The 22,298-nt window shown below is 41.2% G+C and overlaps 1 protein-coding gene across 1 annotated transcript in view; it reads left to right on the plus strand.

Moving 5' to 3' along the window:
* The window catches only part of tmem8b (transmembrane protein 8B), a 44,070-nt gene continuing 21,772 nt past the window's right edge, over nt 1–22,298 (plus strand). Inside the window, exons 1-6 of the mRNA XM_086031401.1 lie at nt 1–223; nt 7,428–7,617; nt 8,391–8,598; nt 13,359–13,492; nt 15,434–15,702; nt 19,001–19,383. Of these exons, the coding sequence (XP_085887527.1) occupies nt 148–223; nt 7,428–7,617; nt 8,391–8,598; nt 13,359–13,492; nt 15,434–15,702; nt 19,001–19,383 (1,260 nt within the window). The 5' untranslated portion in view covers nt 1–147. The remainder of the gene's footprint in view (nt 224–7,427; nt 7,618–8,390; nt 8,599–13,358; nt 13,493–15,433; nt 15,703–19,000; nt 19,384–22,298) is intronic.

Below are 22,298 nucleotides of genomic sequence, written 5' to 3' on the forward strand. Positions count from 1 at the left end.
AACAGCTGGTCGACGAGCCAGGGAGAGAAAGGGAGGGAGAGGAGGAGGAGGAGGGGGAGGAGGGAGGGAAAGGAGAATGTAAAAATGTAAAGTGGCAACAGCTAGCTGCACCGCGGCTCGAGCCCACGGTAAAGAACACTCGGAACAATGTGGAGGGTGGACTGCTGCCCCGTCACGAGGATGCTGCTCTTCATCGTTTACACTTTCCTCTGCGTTCCTGGGGGTGAGTGCACTGCTTTGTGTCTACGTCTGAGCGTGTGTGTGTGTGTGTGTGTGTGTTTGAGTGGGGGAGTGGGCAGAAGGGTGGGGGTCTCGCGTGGAGCTGTTCATCTGGTCCTGGTGCTGAAACGGACTCTGTGATCAGCCCCCTCGAGCCGCTTTCCAACGTTTTACTGCATACTGCATGGCGCGTAATGTTTTTATGACACACTTTCATTGTCTCCCTTCTCTCTGTTTCGTTTATGGCGCATTATTCAAGTTAGTCACCCCATAAGCCTAAGTGACATTAACAGTTGAGTTGCTTCGATCGGATTGTCACAAGAAAACAAGTCAACTCCTTACATTGTGGAACCCATTTTCTTTGCCCTCCAGATATAGACTCAACGTAAAGGTGTGAGACCAAACACGTAACAAAGACATCAGCTATGACAGCATGCAAACCAAACATTTTGTGTCCTCACGGTCTTTTTTCTGCTTTAGTAGGATGAAAACACCCCAAAAATGGCCCATAATTATTATTTTTTTGGATTCTTAAGACAATGAGGTTCTCCTGAAGAAGACGGTAGTTGACGTCCAAACTAGTGGAGGTAAATAAAAAACCCTCATTGTCTTAAAAGACAAAAATAAATTTTGAACATATAAGAGGACAAGATGAACTCTTTAAACCGCCGTTTGCAGTTAGTTTTACTGTTTGGGATAGCTGGAAAAGGGGGCTCATTCCTCAGCAATGCTCAGTTGTCTCGTAGTGTGTTACGTTCTGTTTTCGTTGGTCACTTTGTTTGAGCCAAACTGTATGATTTAAGTTTGTATTTAATTACATAAATAATAGTGTATATTCTTATCGTTAGTATAAAAGCGCAATCCTCCATGGATACTTGCACTATCCAATATGATATACAAGGCAAGTTAATTAGCCACCCATACACAGAAAAAAATGCTGGGTTGTTTTTCGAACCCACTCGCTGGGTAGCTGTAGGTTTTGAGCAGTTTGGGTAAAATGTACACACTAAAGATGCTGTGTTGCTTTCCTAACCCGCTAACTAGGTAGCTGTGCATTTTTTTTTAGCTTATTGGGTTTCATGTACACACTTAAAAAATGCTGGGTTGTTTTCCTAACCCATTCTTTGGGTAGCTGTGGATTTTGAGCAGATTGGGTTAAATGGAACGTAAAAAAAATGCTAGGTGTTTTTTCTTCCCCACTCGTAATGTAGCTGTGCATTTTAAGCAGATTGGATGAATTATTTCAACTCAATATATAGGGTTGAAGATTGGATTCGGGTGGTCACCATTTTGGACACTTGGTGGACTGAAGTTGAAGTAAATTTAATGTAGCATACGTTAGTGGCGGCTCAAAAGGGAGCACTGCTCGTTTTAGACACAGGGATAGGGGTTCAAATCCTGATCAGGGCAGATGGCCCACCAACAGAAAATATGTTCACTCTAAAAACAATTGGGTCAAAAATAACCCAAATAGATTCAAAATGGGAGCAATCCAACTTTTGGGGTTATTGGTTTAACCCCAAAATAGTTGGGCCAAATCAATAGCCCACAAAACAACCCAATTTTGGGGGAGGTTTGTACAAAACCCTTTTTTTTTGGGTCAGGATGAACCCTAGGTAGGACTCTACATCATCTGCTGGTTTCAAAGCTGGTTAAAAAAATGGTTGGGTTCATTAGAAAAAGCATGAAGTGGAAAAACTGTGCTAAACATAGTATCACGTGAATGACTTGCAGTGGCGATCACTGACAAGTCTGAAGTTGCTGCTGATTCTTCCTCTGAAAAAATGTTGGTAATAACACTAGTATTATATTTAACCACAACTATATGCTGATAACCTAGTAAGTCATTTCTCGCTAGCTTTAACTCCTTATTATGGGTCATTTTTACCCTTTGTGTGTGCTGGGTCAAATCCTTAACCCAATGCACTGAGTATGAATAACCCGACACTGGTTAGCTATTTCACTCATGGGTTACTTTTAACCCAGCAATTTGAAGAGGGTAGCAATGACACTCACTGGTCATTACATTAGGTGCACCTGCACTGTATGAAAAACTGCTTTGACAAAGATAACACGTAGGGGTGGGAGAGTACCAGATACCAGATATTGGTATAGAGTCGATACCGGCCTTAGTTCAAGGTATTGAGATCTTCTTAATGATGCAGATACCAGACACTGATACAAGAGACAAAAAAAAGAATCTGACATCGAATACATTTTCCTTGCCAGTACACTGTGCCCGTTTGACTCATTGGTGAATGTACCCCTAACCCATGTGCGTCACAAAGAGAAAGGTCCTGGTTCACAATTATCTGTCATTGTGTTCATTCAAATTGGATGTAAAATAAGTACTAGTTATATCAGTACTTTGTCTCGGTGAGTACTAAAGGGTAAACGCTTGTACTGGCAAAAAGAAGTGGTACGGAACATCCCTGATAATACTGCTCATTTTTGATTGACACATTGTCACAGAGCACTCACTTGATGCACTCAATATTTTGTGTGGTTGTTTGCACGTTAGGTGCATGAGTTGGCCCCGGCTCACCCCTGACCCTCATGAGGATACGCTCCAGTGATAAAGCATTGATGGATCTGTTTAATATTGTGGTTAACCCCAAGCCAGGCTTTCTAATTCTGCTCTCATCCACTTGTGCTTCGGAAAAATATGTTCTATGCGATGCGTACATTAGGGTCGTCCAACTCTGCATTTGTAGTTGTTGCGCAGCGGTGTAGCATTATATGGAATATATATTGAGAGGTGTCTCTACTACAAAGGTGCCTTGAGATACGAGTTTAAAAGTGCATGAATTCTGTGACCGTGCTTGTAACTCAAATCACTCATACTGTATCTCAAAACCTCTTTCCTCATTGAAAGGGAATGGAAGTCCCTTTCAGTTTCCTAAAAATGCCAGTTAAATGAGAAAAGTCACACTATAGATATAATATTGTACTCTATAAAATGTACAGTTATGACAAATACAATGTAAACAGTTTTTGCTATACTTTGCATTGATTGAATGACCACTGTGCTGCTGCCCACCATGGCCACCGGGGGGCAGAATAAAACAAAGAGACGGATATACTGTACATGATCGATCGTCTGTACGACCTAAATCCTCGCAGAGGATAAAGAATATATGACTGTGAGTGCTGTTATAGTGAATGTCTAAATGTGATTCTGCACCATTTATTCTCAAATATGAATTGCTTCAGTGGTTTTATATATGCATTTTCCGTGATGTGTTAGCATTAGCATTATGCTAACAGATGAAAGGCAATGTATTTTAAATAGACAAACTGTAATTGTAGCTTCATGTTCAGTTTGACAAACTAAAAATGGGAGTGGCATTTAACTGCTTAAAGTGTTTCAAGTTTTGCTGCTTTAAAGTTTTTATTTTTTTATCACTTTACATCCACAGCCCCCACCGTTGAAATTTCATTGGGCATCAAAGTGTTTATAGCTGGGCTATAAAAATAAGAAAAATATTCCGTCCGCAGGGGGCATCCGTCTCAGAGAGAAGGGCATAATATATATCGACATTAAGTTTCAAAGTCTTTTGCCTTCTCCCACCCCTGATGACAATGTTTTTTTTGGGGGAGGGGAAGGGGGGGTCGGGGGTCATCAAAGTCATGCACTTGCCCTGGGCATCAACTGTGCTTTGCACGCCGTCGGTCTCATTGGACATCTGAATTTTGTCACGCATTCCAATACAAGGACAATTACAGAGAAGTTCCTCTTGGCTAACTCGTGGGGATGACTTAATAATGATAAGTCATGATAAATTCTCCCCCTATCATCCCGACGGCAGAACAAATGAGTTGACAGGGAGCAGGTGGCTGGACAGGAGGTGGAGTAGCAAGTGGTGGGCTAGCGAGGTCAGACGGAGGAAAAGGTGTGACGGATCGAGGGCAGGGACTCAGCGGGATGGTGGCCGGAGGGCAGGGTGAAACATGGAGTCCAAAACATGGGTGGGTGTGTTCATCTTGCCCCACATCATGGAGTAGAAGCGTGGCGGGATTGGTTGAAAACCCACCATAAGAAAGTCTGTAATTTCTGTTACCTTCAGGCGCATAAGAAAACTTTGAAATTAGACAAGGCTTTGGTCATGGAAAGGGTAAGGAGGGGGTTGGAAATTTTTTAATGCAGCTGGAAAATATTTGTTCCGTTATTTTTTTTTTCAGGCGGTTGAGGTAGTTTCATTTCAAAGAAAAATACGTATAAAACATTCTTCAAATACAAACTTGAATCCAAATGTACAAATGCCCCTATCTGTCGTCTGTGTTTACTCACCCCAGAGACCAGCAAGCATTTATTTCAAGTAAGGTGTTCATTTGCACAAAGGATGTGTATGCATGGTACTTAACATGCTGTTGTCCAAGATGAATTGATAAATCTGTGTCAGCTGTCTCACGTGATCAGTTTCTTGTGTCTTTTGTTCCTTTTTCAATAATACAATGACAGTCAGAGAACTCATTGTCCTCCGCTTAAGTTTCTACTCTCACGTATTGTAAACACAACATCTCCATGAACGGGTAAAGGGTGAAATCAGGATTGTTTATGTCAGCGGTCTTAAAGTCCGGTCCTCGGGAGCCCCTATCCAGCCTGTTTTAGATGTTTCCCTAGCTCCAACACACCTGACTCAAATGAGCGATCGTTAACAGGCTCGTGCAAAGCTTGCTGATGAGCTGATTTGAGCGTCTTTATTATTTTCTTATTGGGGGATTTTAGTCCATTTTAGAAGAGCTAATATTGACTGATGAATCGGTCAGACTTTAATGATTACTATGATCTAGTGTATCAAAAATGTTGACGTCGATACTATACCTGCATAAACCTCGATACCTGACTGAAACGGTGCCACTGCAAAAACCTAAAACATCAGTAAAAAGCAGTGAAATAATAGCTGACGGCTAAACAACTTCAAATTTGTTGTATTTGTGTCCATTAAACATACTATAAGATACTATTCAGAATTCGTTTGCTAAAAATAAAAAATACATTTCAAACACTTAAGAACATCTGAACACGAAATACTTAAAAACATTAATACATACTACTGATATTTTTATGTATATCCATCACTGCACCAACAGATTTGTTGTTAATTTAAGACTTTGAGCAATACAAAAATCTCATTGAATATTTATCATTTGTCACCAGCAAGCACGAATACTGGCTAAATGGTAAAATGGCTTAATCGATTAAGTGGATATATTTGTATTGGCCCGGTCCGGGAAGTGTCTGCGTGACACAGCGCATGTCCCAAATGCCGCTTTTTCAGACAGATTCCCGACACTTCCGCCCTTTATTTTTGTATTAATGCATCTTAGACAGGTGCCCTGTGCCACATGACACAGTTGCTTTTTTAAAAACGTCCTTTTCCGCCCCTCACACAAGAAGGCTTACCGGTATTTTGAAATTAAGGCATCGTGTCATTTTTTGACAGCTATAATACACGGTACTGTATTGGTACCGGTACTTCAAGCTATGGTTGCGAGTGCTACAAAAGTTGAATCTGTTTTGATTTTTGAGTCGGCCGGATGCACATATTTTCCTTTCGATGCTGACAAGTGAGAAGGACTTGAATGTATAGGAAGCTCTTGTATGAAGCGAGAGTGCGAGAGCACAATAACAGGAGTTGGGAGCTTTATACAGGATCAGGGTTTAGCTCTTGACAACAAGATTGCTTCATTCTCCTGAGTTTCTCTGGCTTTAGCATTCAAGGTTACTTGTGAGAGAGCTGGTGTGTGCTTTACGTGTGGTAAATTTTCTCCTTTTACGAGTACGCGTCAGAACAGGCTGCTGAGTGTGTGCCTCGATTTTCCTCCCTCGACGTTCCGGTGGAGGCCAACTGCAGACATCTTAGCATCCTTTTATTAATGTTCACAGGAGATGCAGTGCACATCAATTAAGTGCTTTTTAAGAATTTTTTTTTTTTTAAACTGGGTTTTTGCCCACCTGCCGGCTGAGTTAAATGCCAGCCCGGCTTGTGCGGATAATGTGACAGATTACACCTGTCGCTTGATCTGCTGCTTTTATATGCAGTGCTTCGGCTGGGTGTAATCCAAGGATTTGACATTAAGCAGGATGCCACTGAGCACACATGCACACAGATGCCTTAAAAAAAAGAATCCTAGAACAGAAATACGGGCCCGGTGGCCCGCTGTACGTTTTTGACAGTCTGCAACATATAGTGAAAATAACATTTGACATGGCTTGCAACACTATTTATATCCTATAGAGCACGGGTGTCAAACTCAAGGCCCGGGGGCCACGTTTGGCCCGCCACATCATTTTATGAGGCCCGCGAAAGCAAATGAAGCATGTCACCTTCCATAACGCTTGATGAAATCTGTAGCAAAATTTACAATTGTCATTTGAAATGAATAAATATTGTGAGCACTTTCTTGTTACTTTGTTACAGTAACTTGAACAAACTATTATTCTTGACTTCTGATTTCAAATTTAGTTATCAATTTGTTTTGTACGGCATATGTAATAAAATGAGGAGATGATTAAACATGTTTATGGTTTCAACCTAATGTCCCTCTGAGGGAATCTATGACTGCATTGTGGCGCGCGACAAAAATGAGTTTGACACCCCTGCTATAGAGCTTTTCTAGATATGCAAAGTAGCTATTTACATCCATCACCATGTCATGCTTCATTTTTTGCGATTTCACTGAATTGGTGATATTTATTTTAATATCGATTTTTCTCTATATCGCAAATTATATTGCTGTGATTATTTTTCCACACAGACTGTTACTGCAGAGTGCGTAAACGATAGAGAATATCCTAAGTTTGGGGTCAGTTCACACTTAAAAAAATACAACTTCAGTGCGATGTGGCTATTGCAAAGCATAACTGGTCAAAGTTACAGAATTGCACATCGACGGTAGTTAGCTCATTTCATTCAGCTTACCGCCGTTAGTTTAGCAGAGTGAATTGTGATCCGTGTGCAGTCCAAATCTATTCATTGCACAAAGATAACAAAATAAACACAAGCACATATTCTCAATCACATCTTGCCGTTTGTCACTAGGGATGCTGAGTCACACAACAAAGATTGGCTAACGGTGTCGCCACTTAACAGCCCGCCAATTATACCCTCTGATTCTATGAGTCCCGCATTTTAAAAGTCACACACATTCAGGGTACCAACATTGTGTCCATCTTCTCAGTTGTTGTTCTCTTTCCTTGGCAGATTGCCTTTTTGTGACTGAATACTTCACCCGAACGCCTCGTAAGCTCAGCGCTTTCAACTCCTTCGCCAGTGTGGAACTGTTCCACTTCAATGTGCCTGACGACACCATAATGGCCGTATGGAACCTCATTACCTTCAAGGAACAAGGCGGTACCTTTGGAGACAGCTGCCCCAATCGCAATGTTACTGTGTAAGTCAATACTCCCATTCGCCCACTCCCCCCACCCCCCAAAAAAAGTTGTTTAGTTTGCAAATTTGGATTGGAAATGCTTTCCCTGGCAGCAGCAGTTTTATTGGAAGCATGCTGCAAACGTCCCAGAAGCCAAGTGTGCCGTTCATTTCGACACACGGGGGGAACAGCAACAGGTCTTCGATGCTAGAGTTGCCTTCATGTTTCGGACCGTCGCTCAAACACGGGTCACCATGACAACGCAATACACTTGCTCAACTCAACTTCATTTATAGGGCATTTTAAAATCAACCACAGCTGCATACAAAGTGCCGTACATAAAGTAAAAATCAGACGTATAAAAACAAAGATGACTAACACAATCAATTAATAACATCAAAACAGTAAACACAACAAAACACCAACAATGCTGATTCTCAATGCTGGAGTAAAACTTTAACTCATTCACTACCATTGTCAGATTTACTAGTCTTTTCACAACCCAGCCATCCAATCCCAAGAACTTATTTTTATCTTTTCAAATTTTTTCAAACGTTATCTTAAAAGAGGGTCTGAAAATGTCTGGCAGCGAATGAGTTAAGATTACTATTAAATATATCCCGAGCTGCTTGTCGAATAACATATGTATAAGATATTCAAGGGGACTTGTTTGAGCAGGTGCAGGTTTAGATTGTGCAGGTGTCCTAATATTTTCGCAAGTGAGTATTTGACATCCTCGTTGTTCACGACTCCAAGCAGTGAAGTAATATAGAAAAATGTCCTGTGATTGACAGGTACTTCAGGTCCGGCGCTCCTCCGGTAATCAACCCCCTGAACACTCACTTCCCTCGGGATACAGTCGTCCCAGGATCCTTCGCGGTGACTCTGACCTGGACGCTCCCGAACCGAACCACGGGGGCGTTCAATGTGACCAGCCCCCTCCCTGGGGACTGGTTCCTGGCTGCGCATTTACCAAAGGATGAAGGCAAGATCTCAGTCAAGGTAACATTCATAACAACTAATATCACATTGTGGGCCTCGCCACGCACCAAGCAATGTGCTAATTAGCGAGCAACAAGCAATCTCTCCCAATAAGAACACAGCGTAAAACAGCGGGCGTGACTTAAACATACATTTTTTTTCACTGAGGTATTTTTTCACTTTCTCTTGGGACTGGCCATACATTTATGGCATTTCTGTCACACCGCATTGAGCACTGAGAGAGAGATACAGACGTAACCACAGTGCATTAGCGTGATTGGTTGGTAGGGTCCAAATCTCTACCAAATTTATACCTTATATTGAATATACCGTTTATACCGTGCACCCTTATAATAAAGTATTGATTATTGACAAAAGCGGTAGATTTTGGGGTGCCCGCTCAAAATCCAATTAAAACGCCAATAAACTTAATTTAAACTTAACTACACTCCCAAATGCCATGGGAATATTTATTTATTTGAGCGTTTCAACCTAAATATTCATGACCTGATCCGATTTTGCAAACCATTGTTCATAACAACATGCAAATCCTAATTGTAATATTCATAGGTTTGTATGTTCTGCATTATATACAAGTAGCTGCGAGATGTAGGAGAGAGTCGCACACATTTACACAACAGCTTTATAACGCCGGTAATTATGTAAAATGAATCCAGCTCCAAGGACAAAATTAGCTGTAATCGAATCATTTGTTGCTTAGTGACAGCTCAATCACAGCTTGTGGTCACTATTTTCAATGTAAAGTCCCATCTGCAGACAATATTCTGCACAGCGCACGACCTTACTAATCAAACAGAAAAGAAAGCATAGCAACAGGTAGCCATAGTAACGCACGCTATGGTACAATAATTTTCATAAATAAACCATTAAGATTATTAGTCACCGCAGCGCAGATGGCAGATTTGGGTTGATGATCTTTAATTTGCGATATTATAAGCTCATTATCTTGTGTATCGCGAGTAAGTGTCAGGTGTTTGCGCTGCGCCCGTCGTCCCACGCAGTCGCTCCACTGACGACTAAAATAGATCCACACTTGACTGCTTTTATGATCGGCTGTCATCGCAGCAGTGGCGTTCATAAAACTCTGGAGGGAGGAGCGTTTTAAGCATGTGACTGTAGTTATTATTTTTCATCCCATTTATGAGCTCTGCTTGGAGTGGACCGAGGTGATGGACTGGCTGACCTATTGACTCAAACATTTCTCCTTCCCCGGTGGATATAAACGCAATGATGCAGCATCAGCAGCATTCTCGTCGAAGCTCGCAGTGGGAAAAAGAACAACAACTTTGATATGGATCGATAAGTAAATTGTCCAGGGCAACGTGAAAATGATATCATTTGGAACTTATCGTTTCATTTCCATGATTTACATACCAATTTGCCTGCTATTTTGCTGTTCAAAGTTGTATACTCTGCGCTTTAACGGGGTTTGGGCTAGATTTGTGTGAAAAGTGTACTCGATAACCCTTGCACTTAATCATTTCATGTCAGTCTTGGGTTATCTTAGCAATTAGCATGGCTTCTCCGTCTTTCCACGTCATGCCTTTGTGAGAACGATACTTGTCAGAAAAGTCAGTTATTCGCCGCCACACAGGCGATAATTACTGACTTGGGAGCAACTCCGCAATGTGTTAGTCGCCGCAGTAGCTAGCCAAAGCTTGTTTGCGAGCTAGCTGGCGCGGCGTAAGTAGGACCGATCTTGCCTAGATTAATCGTGGTAGGTGACGTGAGCGACGTGCGTGCGTCCGTTCCAGCAAATGTTTTGGGACGTCTCGGCGGTTGATTCACAGTTTTGCTATTCAGTGTGTTTTGATGAGGCACAAAATTCTAATTTTGCCTCTCAAACTGCGGTGTGAAACTGTTTATTTCAAGCCTTGTTGTACGATTGTACAATTGCGTTTATAGACCTTGAAGAAAAAAGTGCGATAAACGCCGGAAAAGCATGCCTATAGAGTATTTAAATAGTGTATTTTCTACATCACATATTTTACTTATTGTGGGGGTGGACTGGAACGTAACTCTCACGATGGAGGGGAATCACTGTATATTGTAAAGAAAAAAGAATTCTGATGGTCTCACAATATCGCAGATAATCACCTGTAGCAGGTGGGTGTGGAACGCATCTTCTGTTGTGATGAATAGGGGTTCACTGTATTCCTTGCACAGCCTCAGGTTCCCTTTTGGTCACTTGACTTTTCTTCACCTGGAAAAAAAAAAAAAACACAAGAAAAATCCTCACGACTGATGTATTCAAAGAGATTAGTATTCTGTCTTGCGCTGCAGAAACTAAAGAGGCAGAACCATGTCTGAGGAGTTTTTCTTCATCTCATCGCGTCCGTCTACGTGGCCACATCAACACCAGCTGATTTCCATTGCAGGCAATTTACCTGCCGCTGCCTCTGTGTTTGCTTGTGTTTTCCTTTGTGGTCTCCAGCGGCCCACGTAAAGTACCCCGGCAGAACACCAAAAAAAAATCATGAATGTCATCGGAAATTGCCTAAGACGTGCAATTCGCTTAGTTTGAGGATGCTAGTGACACACGGCGGAGATGGAAAACTCATAGCTTTTTGTAAATTGTGCTATCTGAGGCCATTTCCCACCAGGCGAGGAATAATGCTTACACGCCTGCTTGCACACACACACACACACACATATATAATGTGTAATAAATCCTGCGGTAGTCATCTGTAATATGAAAAAAGCACGTTTGGAGGTGTTGTTAGTGCACACTTCACATCTCCCTGTCATTCCTATGTGTCATTCATTTTACAGTTTCAACCTCATTGACAAAAACTAGTTACAAACACGTTTATCAAGTTTGTACTCGCAACACAAAGCAAAACAACCCTAAAAAAACGATCCAGCTGTGGCTCTTAACTTAAGGCTATTGTAATTATTTCAAAGGTTCAGGCATAGCAGTTGGTGAATTTAATTAAGTTTTAATATCAATGAAGTGACAGTTAATAAAGAAAATTATGTTAGAAATGCTAACTACCTATAACGAATATCTGAAAGACCCCACATGGTACCTCTGTGGTGACCCTCACGCTGCCTGACTGAATATCATGACTGACTAACATCAATAAATGCTGAATAAATAGAAGGTATATTATGAGTGTAGAGTTGTACAGAAAACTACTGAAAAAGCCACAACGTTGTGCTTTTTTTTATTTGGTAAAGTATCTGGCTCTTCGTCGTAGCTAAGTGTGCTAACATTAGCCGCAGGGTCTATGTTAGGAAGATCAGAGGTGTTGTTAGTTCACACTCGATGTCTCCCAGTCATTCATGTTTGTGTCATTTATTTTTACAGTTTCAACCTCATTGACTAAAACTAGCCTCGCACATAATGGTGCCATTTAATACTGCCTGATTTAACTGCTTATCAGCCCAGCGCGCCGCCTCCTGACGTTCAATGCGTTCAATGAGGGATTTAATGGGAGGCAATATGAGATGTGAAAGATATAGACTGTGTAGCCCAGCGTCTGGCCATCCGTCTTTGTTCTCCCACGTGCTGGTTGCCCTGATAAACAATGAGACTCTTATTAGTGACACAACAATACCGACACAGACTCATTTTTCCCCCTCACTTAACTGTTGATTATGCATTTTTTGCGCCATTTGGTAGTGTAGTGATTTGCATACCTTACTTGGGTGCAACTGGCATTCATAAGGTTTGCATAGCTCAAAGCAATACAGTACAGTACAATATAGCTGCCTTGAAAAGAAGAAAAAACGACATATATATTATATCTGGAAAGCCCTCATCTTTTGGCATTTTGCTTTTTTAGGAAAAAAAAAAGGATTTGAAATTGTCATTGGTATTTGTTATGTTGTTTTAGTTGTTTTACAAAGATGGATTGATAGAAGAACGTGTATTTATAGCGATAGAATGAGAGAGCTTCGAGAGCTTTTACAATGTTCCATATTAATAATCATGCCAAAGCTACAGCCGTACCATATTGAGTCGCAATCCAACCGAATCCAACCGGATCAAATCATTATATTTTAAAATCGTTCCATCCTTGAATTGTATCGTATCCTGTTTATTGAGAATCGTATCGAATTGTCTTTAGTGGAAAGATGCACACCCCTGATGGATACGTACATAGATAATTTAAGATTCTTAGGTAAATACGGAGAACATATTTTTGTCCTAATGAGCTAATATTTGCAACAGGAACTGACAGGATTGTTAGCTGCTCAGGTATAAAGCAACAAGCTGATGCCTGGACTCCTGAATAGGTGGATGAACATGCGATTGATGTTATTGGAGGCCTTCAAAAGTTACTCAAGTGGCGCTTTGAAATTTGAAAGCCAACTAGCAGGCTGTAATCAATCAAAAGGGTGATTAATGACACATAATCATGACAAGGAGAGAGGAAGGCTAGTGATCACTTGACAGGAACTAAAGACCTCATCGGGCAGTCACACCTGTCCCACTTGCGACGCTCTGTTCCTTTTCAAACTAATTTGGCGGCTGATCGTGCGAGGAAAGCGCCGGCTTCGTGTCACAGATTGACGTACATGACACTCTAATGGGACGCCGCAGCAGCACCAAGTGAAATGGAGGGTGCACGTTTCACTGGCTGGCTCGCTGGAGGGACGTGGACCCAAATGTGTTATTAATCCCTGAGACAGACTTTCCGCTCACATGCTTTTGGAGGCAGACGGTCTGAATGATAACGATCTTTCTCTTGCCATCTTTAAAGTCCTGCACAATTTATAAGACGTCACTGTCTGTCTGTGTCATTTTGGTGTAGGGTCTGTCTGAGGAGTGCCAGTATCTGTTCCAGCCTCAGCTTATTGTCCAGAGGCTCGTTGGGATTGCCGTGCTCTATCCCGGATACTTCATTGACCAGATGATTCCTGCTCACAACAGATCTGCTCTTTACAAGTAAATGCACTACGGCTGAACGGTTTTGAAAAATAATCTAATTGCGATTTTTGCGAAGGGGGTGCGATGTCAGGAGGGGGCACATATGACCCCAGGAAACATGTTTTTTTTTTTTTTTTGCTATACTAGAATAACGTGTAATTGCACATCCACTACTGTAGGTGGCAGTGGCGCTGTCATTTATGTATACATTTTTGTATACATTTCAGGCAAATTGATGCACATCAAATCTTTTCTGTGAAAAACAGGTTAATAAAGTTATTATTTGTTGTAAATTGATGTATATTTCTTTCTTTTTTGTTTTCTTTCATGTTAATAAGGACACAATGTTATTCAGAGTTGGATTTGTTAATGATTTTATGGACGAATGACACTATTTATAGTTGTAGCGGAGAGTTTGGCTGGGGTGCGAAGTGTTTTCTTCTTCCTGGGCGGGCGTAACAGAAAATAATTAAAAAGCACTGGTCTAAAAGCAACTTAAATGTTAAAAAAAAACATATGGGCTATTGGTATTCAGCATACTTGAGTTTTTCAAGATATAAATTCACCCAAAAATTAATACATGAATGACAGCGCCACTGCCACCTACTGTTGTGGATGTGCAATTACACTTGTGATGCACTTCAAACGCTTTTCGCACTGGTGCACCCATCTTGTTCTTCGGTGCACTGGCACAAAAGTTAGGTGCACCCGATTTTTCCACTGTAATTCAACACCACAGTTTTATAGGCTCAGTTTTTTTGGTCCCAGTGTAGAGCCCTAAGCTGTTGATTTGTTTTGACATATGTGCACAAATTTTAAATACAAGTGCTATACGGTGGCTGCTGACTCAATTCATTTCACCACAAGTAGCAGTTTGGCGGATATAATTAGTAAATATTTTTCACAAAAGGTGCTTCGAGCTGTTTATTACAACTCTCAGCTGAAGGTTGCTGTCAAGCTAAGCAAGCACATAGCCTTCACTACCTTAATGCTAGCATGCAAAAGGAAACCCCATTGGCACGCGGGCTAACAAGTAGCATATATACGGTGGTGTTGTTGCTAACCTTTAAGCAATATTTAAAAAAATCCTCTGCTAAACCTTTAAAATCCCTTTAAAGGTTTCTATACATTTTCGGGAAAGTCTTTTCTTTTGCAACCTCAAAACTCACATTATTCTGCACTATGAATTAAAAAAATAAAAATAAATCCTTTTTTTTTGCCTCAGTTGGCTCCCCTAGCTTATTACTGTAGTCTAGGAGTGCAACTTGTTCATTAAAAAATGCAATTTTCTCTGCTTCTTTATTGATTTTGCCTCCTGTGAAAGTGAAGTGTCAGAGGAGCAATATGAAGTATTTTACATTCTGTTTTTAATGATGTTTTTGGGTCCACTAAGTCAGCTTTGTGATGACTCGTCCCAAGATGGTTGATCTATCGCTGGATGAGTCTACCTGGGAAGTTATTATTGTTATTTTTTTAATGCTCTTTTAGTGTTTTATTAATTGAGAGTCAACTTCATCCACCAGGAGGAATATATTTTAATTGCTTTTGTTACATTAGCATTTTTTCGGGGCAGATTTGGTGGCAGTAGGTGAATATCTATAAAGACATACAATTCGATGCTGATTCAGTTTAGGGAAAGACAGCCGATAACGTACAAAAAAAATACAATAAAGTAAATACACAAACTGTAATTGTCTTTGTTTTATGTACTTTAAAATGATGCGTTATGTGTCCTGTGATTCGCTAACAAGCAGCCCATTGCGTTTGCCGCCTCTCGCTCAAAGTCAGCTGCGACATGCTACAGCTCACGCTCAAACCTGAGGACAAGTACCACACAAAATGGATTCAATGGCTGCTGTTCATTGAACAGTGACGTTACATTTCAGTAACTGTGCTGCATCCTCTCATGCGAAGCGTGTATGTTTGTTTGTGTGTGTGTGTGTGTGTGTGTGTGCGCAGAGTGTTTGTGCCCAATTACATATCAAAGGTGAAAGTTCAGCTGTTGAACTGCGGCGTTAAGAACAAGAGTGGCGACACTTGTCCTGTGGTGTTGAAGATAAGAGCGCGGGCTCCCCCTGTTCACAATTCGAGTGCCCTCGACTGCCGAGAGTGGAGCCCCTGCGAGCTGGATGCCTCGGTGCCCGCCTGGGAGCAATTCTACTACATCCTGGTCGAGAGATACCTCACTAACGCCAACGTCTACTTCCGCATCGGTGTGCAGGTTACAGGTGAGTGCCATGTCAACAAAGATACACCTAAACGGTGTCATGTGATAATTGCAAGTGCTCTACCTGTCTCGGTTGACTGCGTTGAGTAGTATTCATTTAACTATATGGGTTTCAGTTTGACCGTGTTCTACACACGTGGGCAAAATTGTTGGTCCGACGTTGTTTGAGCCAAAGTGGTCTTCACTGAGCGACCAAGACCGAGGAGGACACCACTGTTGAAAATGAATAATACATTTGCCAAAGTGCATGTAAATGTGTGGTTTAATACCTCAAAATGTAGCCTGTCATTATTATCCAAAGGCACAATTTTGGGTACTGCTCTTTATGGGATCACAAATAAGTAAGTGGAATCAACTGTTTGACCTCATGGCCGATCCGTCCAATTTTTCTGATGCACCTCGTACGTTTGGTAGCACTTTATCTCTGGAAAGAAGACCACTGCTAAAATGATGAGTTTCTTCTATTTTGCTATTTATGCATTTGTGTTATAGTAAGATAAACTTAAAACGTCTCACAACACAAATTCCAAATTCAAATACTGTTGAGGCCACTCCCCCCCCATACACAAATTGTTGTAAGTGCAGCGAGTCATAGAGCAAAATAAAGTAAGCATTAGGGCAAAAATGCATTTGAATTTTGTGACTATTATCAGCACAAGTAGTGTTTATGATTTATCATCCTCACTGTTTCCAAATGCTGCTCTTTTTTGTTTCGGCAAACCTTTTGGGTCACAACTGCAGTATATGACAAAGTAGACACTGGTGTATTGTAAACAGTGTGACAAAAAAAAGTATAGCTTTTTTTTCTTTTTTTTTTTTGCTTTTGCTTTCAGTTTTCCCAACCAAACTTCAATAAGTGTCTAGACCCAGTAGGCCCATTAGGGGCTGGTTCATGAATGGTGCAGCCCAAAAAAGGGGGTCTTTGTGTAGTACTATTATAGTTGGTTCCTTGCTTAAGTGCTACATGTTGTTTTTAAGCTTGCAAAGAGCAGAGCAGTTGCGCGTTCTCAGCCCTGCGGGGGTGTTTGGCCGGCTGAGAAATCTGCGTGAAGTCCGCTTCCCTCCCTCTATTTGACATTGTACTACAGTGCACCTTGTCACCATGGCAACGCAGGCACTAATTATTCACAGTATGTCTTTTCCCTGCTGGACCAGCCTGATCTTACTTGACCTTTCGTGGGCTTAAATTGAAGAACCCTTCAGGAGCAGCCAGCGTGTTGTTGGAGCTCTTAGACTTTCCTACCAGGAAGTAGTGAAAGTAGGTTGCTCTTTATTATTTATTATTGTTGCTTTTGCAGCATATTTCACGCAGGTTGTAGCCCCAGTAGAGAATTTGACAGTGAAGAGAGTCTATTTGATTGCATTGTTGATGTGTGAGCCAAATCTTTGGATTATGAATGGTATGGAGTTTTTTACGCAACCCCCGGTCCTGTTCCACCCGCTCACATATACACATAGACGAAGTGGTTTTGGGTTATAAAGTTATAATTACCAAAGCCTAAAATATGTCGCATTGAAGTGTTTTATGTCCGTTTTAGCAGTCTGAACAAACGACTTAAACCCATTGCATAGACAACATTTGTTCAAAGCAGGCAAGGCTTCGACAACCTCTGCCATTTTTTTTTTTCCTCCGGGAAACGGCTGCTGTTTGATTGTTGCCATCCACGACCGTTTTTGCAGCGGGGCGCGTTGTGCTCGGTGAAAGCACACTGCTCGCAATTACTGTGAATCTCTGTCTCATTAAAAAGCTTCCTGTTTACATAATAGAAGCCAGCCGAAGGGGATGATCTGCAAACGACTCTTTCTGCGAAGCGCGCCTTAATACCGCAAGTACAATAACCCAGGCTGTTATTGCCTTTTTATGTAGGACTTGCTATGGATTACCACCCCCGCCTTCACCCTCCCGCCCACCATGATGCCTCAAGTAAACTGCATGTAACTCTCAGGAAGTTTCAAAACAGAAACAAACCTCCTGACTTAACTATGAAAAAAAAAAAAGTGGTGACTTGAAATTCGAGAGCCCTGACTTATTTTTCGAGATACTAGCCGTCATTCGACTCCTTTGCCAGTGCAAAGGAGTCGAGTGCCGTATGGTGACAGTGAACTCAATTCAACTCACTTCACAATAAGCAGAAGTTTGGCAAATATTCAACAATTCGACAAAAAGAGGCTCCAAGCTGTTTAATGCCTCACCTAACTTTTTGTATTCAAAACAACCACAAAGCTTTGCCTTAGAAAAAGTCCTCATTGCTTAAAGCTAACAAACAATGCAAAATGGCATTGACATGCTAACTGTTAACATTGATAGTCGGGTTTTAGAAGCAGGGGATATTCGAACACAAACAGTGGAGTAACACATGTAGAGAGATAATGTAACAATACTCACAGACATATATTGTTTATCCTGTACGAAAATTGACTAATATTGCAGCATCTTACAGAGTCAGTTACAATAGTAGAAGAACTATATCGTCGCTGTCCCTGTGGAAAAACACATATGTCCAATTCTGGAATTTGGGGGAATTTTCACGTTAATGCGATGTCTGTAACACAGAAACGCCATTCACATAAAAATAAGGAAAATGAAAAAAAAAATGGACATAAGTGTTTCTCACAATATTCTTCTTCATTTGTGTCTGCATGACTGTATTACACTGCCTCCTGGTGACCAAGGCCGGCACACCACAAGGAGCAGCACAATGAATTGGTTTGCAGCATTCAATTTTGATGCACAAACTGTCCAATTCTTAATATTTCATTGAATCATGCTGTTATAAATGCACACTATAAATGAAAACAAACAAATATATACCGCGGCGAACGCTAAATAGCATCTACATTGTCGTGCTATCACCCTTTAAGCAATGGCTTGTACACAAACATAGACAAAAAATATAACAGTACTCCGTCTTATATTCTTTGTCCTCTGCGAAGAACGACTAATATTAATGATGTACTGACGAGCTGAGAGGAGTTTCAACGTGTGTCAATGGCTGTCAATGTCCGTCCTATACTGCCCCCAGGTGGCCAAAGCAGGCGTACCAGAAAGAGGCGTTCGGTGGCCATTCAACTGATACAGTGTGAAAAACGTTTAAATCTTTACATCGTATTTTCATGATGTCATGACTCTACGATTTTATCAGATGCAACGTTATAGAGCACTGTACGCATGACAAATGGATTGTGGCGTGACATGCTCAAAGGCCCCCCCGACAGCATTCTGGAAGCAGATTATCTAAAGCAAATAATTTGTCAGGTGTTTGATTGGCTTCTATCTTTTTTTCTTCCGTCCGATCTAGACTGCACCAAGTCCAATGCATCCAAGGAGCAGTCCCCAGCCGGCTCATCCATGAACATGCCGCAGTCGTTCGGCACAGCGATGGCGCTCTCCTTGTCTGACAGCCTCTCGGCGGCGACCCCGGGAGGCCCGTGGTACAACACCACTCACCTGCACGCCTCGGGGGACAGCGTCATTTATCTGCCTCCCCCCACCGACGCCAACAAGTGTTGGCCCATTCGCCCGACGCTTCGGAACGAGCTGGACACCTTCTCGGTGCACTTCTACGTCTTCTTTGGTCCAAATATTTCCATTCCGCCGGACAGAGCGGCCGTGTTCGCCATCAACCTCATGCCCGTACTAGACAGCGGCGGCGTTCTCAACATGGAGCTCAAACTCAACATGGTGAGTTCTTCGCCTCGGCTACTGTGGGGATTTTATATGAAAACACATTGGGGGGGAGAAAAAAAATGATTGTCAAGACTATCCTTGTATTCTTTCTTATAGTTTATTATGAATCGTACACTTTTACAACTGGAATAACAAAATGATGAAAATGGATAGGAAATGTATTACAATTTTGAAACTGAGAGCATTTTATGGTGACAATCGGTGAGCTAAATAAAAACGGACATTTGCCCCCATTTGGGAAAATCTGCCAATAATAACAACAACAGTAACGAAATTAGATTAATTCAATTGCTTCAATTGATTCTCAAAGTGTGGCAAATTAAATTACAAACTATCGAATTAGTCAGTAAATTTAAGAGTATTTTGGTAACTTTTAAAGGGTATTTAGTAGATTTCAGAGTATTTACGTAACTTTTAGGGAGCGTTTCATAAATTTAAGATATCAGTGGAACCCCGCAAACTTGCATTTCGGCACCCACAGATTCACCATTCATGGATCCCTCCCCCGCCCCCTATTTTTCAATATTTCAATGGCTGTCAATCACACACGTATTTTTGCTATTCGCAGGAGGGCCTGGTCCCTATCCACTGTATTTAGGTAACTTTTAGGGAGAGATTTAAGAGTACTTAGATACCTTTGAGGAAATCGTTCAGTACAAATTAAAAAGTTTGAGAACCACTGGAGTATAAAATTAATTCAATAACATCACTACACAGACTTAAGTGTTCATTCGGGGATGCATGACTTGAGTTTGTTTTGAGGTCGCCACTCATGATGAAAGTCAATTCAACGTTGAATATTTGCTGATGACACCATTCATATTTTTTCAGGAATTAAAAAAAAATTGCAGGAGTAGCATATGCTACAATGATTTGTATTTACTGATAAGAGACATCTCAAACTCAGAATTAACGCAAAACAACATCAAGCAGAATTTGGATATAGAAAGACCTCTTTTGGGAGTTTTTGGGAGTTTTCCTTTTCTACAAATACATGACAAAATGTGTATTTGGAATTTGGAAGTTGATTTGTCAGTAGTAGACGATAACTATAAGATTCATTTCCCTCTAAGATATAATGTACCTATAACTAGCAAAATCAGAAAAAAATATAATTTTACACTGGTCTCTTAACTTTTTCAGACCTAGTCGACTAGTCAACAGCCCCAAGTGTCCATCTTTAAAAAGATTAAGAACATGTAATTGCGTTCATTAACTGACAAATTAAATTCACATTATTGTTGCGCCCAAGTATAATTATGGCTTTAGTGCATGAATTAACCTCCCTTTAACAAATAGCATTACTTCTGCATTAACTGACCAAACCAAAAGATCAACTCTGGTGGGACCCGAACCCACAACCTTTGAATTGCTACAACGTTGCTCATCTCGAAGTGAAACGCTCTGTCCATTGTGCCACAGAGTCACCTGTCCTCACATGTGGAGGTTTCATTTTTTTTACACCGTTGACACCAATTTGTGTGAAATTCTATGACATCCTCCGAGATGTAATGTCACGTAGTCAATGTCGTGTAGCATCTTGATTTCACATTTGGCGTTTCGCATCCATTAAAAATGTTTGCTCCCATCCACGTGACAAGGAACATTACATTGAGTTTGCCTCCCGTGCATGTTGGAGTCATTCCACACAATTGATATCGTTCTTAATGATAAATTGATGACCATGCCCAAAGCTAGGTCAAAGTGTTAAATACTTGAGTGCGCGTTATCATACCTGTCAACTTATACGTTTTCCCCGTATTTTATACCTTTTTTGATCATTTCAAATTGTGTGCGCCGTGTAACCATTTTTGTACGGGGGAAAAAAAAAAAAATTAAAAACTCGTTTTTTGTTAGACGATCTCATCTTGCCCATTTCGGCTCTAATCCGGAGCGTCCGTTAGCGATTCCGACTGCAAACTTCGGTCGACTTTCACGAGCACAGCGCCCCCCCACCCCCGTTGAGCGATAAACACTGTGTAAGATTCTATATAGAAATGTCCGTTCCGTTTCCCCCACCTCTCCCACTGAGCGATAAATACTATGTAAGATTATATGTATAGATACTGTGTAGGATTATATACAGAAATGTACGGGCAAATCACAACTTTTGTAAGATTCAGCACAGCCCGGGGTTGACAGGTATGCATATTAAATGCTGCGGGAGCTGCAATAGTTTGCCACGAATGGTGTCACGTTCAAATTCCGACACTGCAGAGTGGGTAAAATGCATAAAGAATGTGTCAGGCAGAGTCGGATATGTCTTTGTTAAGTTGTCCTTCAGCTGGTAATGGCATTAACAATGCACCTGCGGTGACTCTGGAGGTCTGCGGGGAGACACAAGCTGGGGAGCTGCCAGATGGACTTTTAATAGAAAGCAGTCAGTCAGTGTTGAAATAACAAGCGGATGACACATTCAATCCCAGCTGAAAACTTTGACTGTTCTCTTCAAATGTAAGCCTCCACAATATGCCCCCTGCTTGGCAGATTGATAGATGGATGCCATTTAATATCTTTGTGCACAGCACACAAGTCAGTTTAGCCTTTAATTTTAAGTCGCTTTAAGGTTTACTGTTTACACAACATTAGGTGCACTTGCGCATGCTAATGAGATACGCTGACAGTGCCGTGCCGTGTCACACATTCTGCTTTTACGGCGAGAATACGGCAGATCCCGGTTGTTACTGTCACGATATCTGTACAAAACACTACTGTGTTTTGCTAAAATGTTTTCTTTTTTTCATTTGTATATGATGAATATTGCGTTTGTAGAATAGGAATTAATCCACCCTGTTTTAGCTATCTCAGGGGGCGGCCATTTTGTCGCTTCTGTCGACTGAAAATGACATCACAGTTTCTCAGGGCTCAGGTAATGACCAGTCATAGCTCACCTGCTTTCTGACGCTGAA

The sequence above is a fragment of the Filicampus tigris genome, chromosome 5 (genome assembly GCF_054856515.1).
Source record: "Filicampus tigris isolate MCC_2025a chromosome 5, RoL_Ftig_1.0, whole genome shotgun sequence".
Classification (NCBI taxonomy): Eukaryota; Metazoa; Chordata; class Actinopteri; order Syngnathiformes; family Syngnathidae; genus Filicampus; species Filicampus tigris.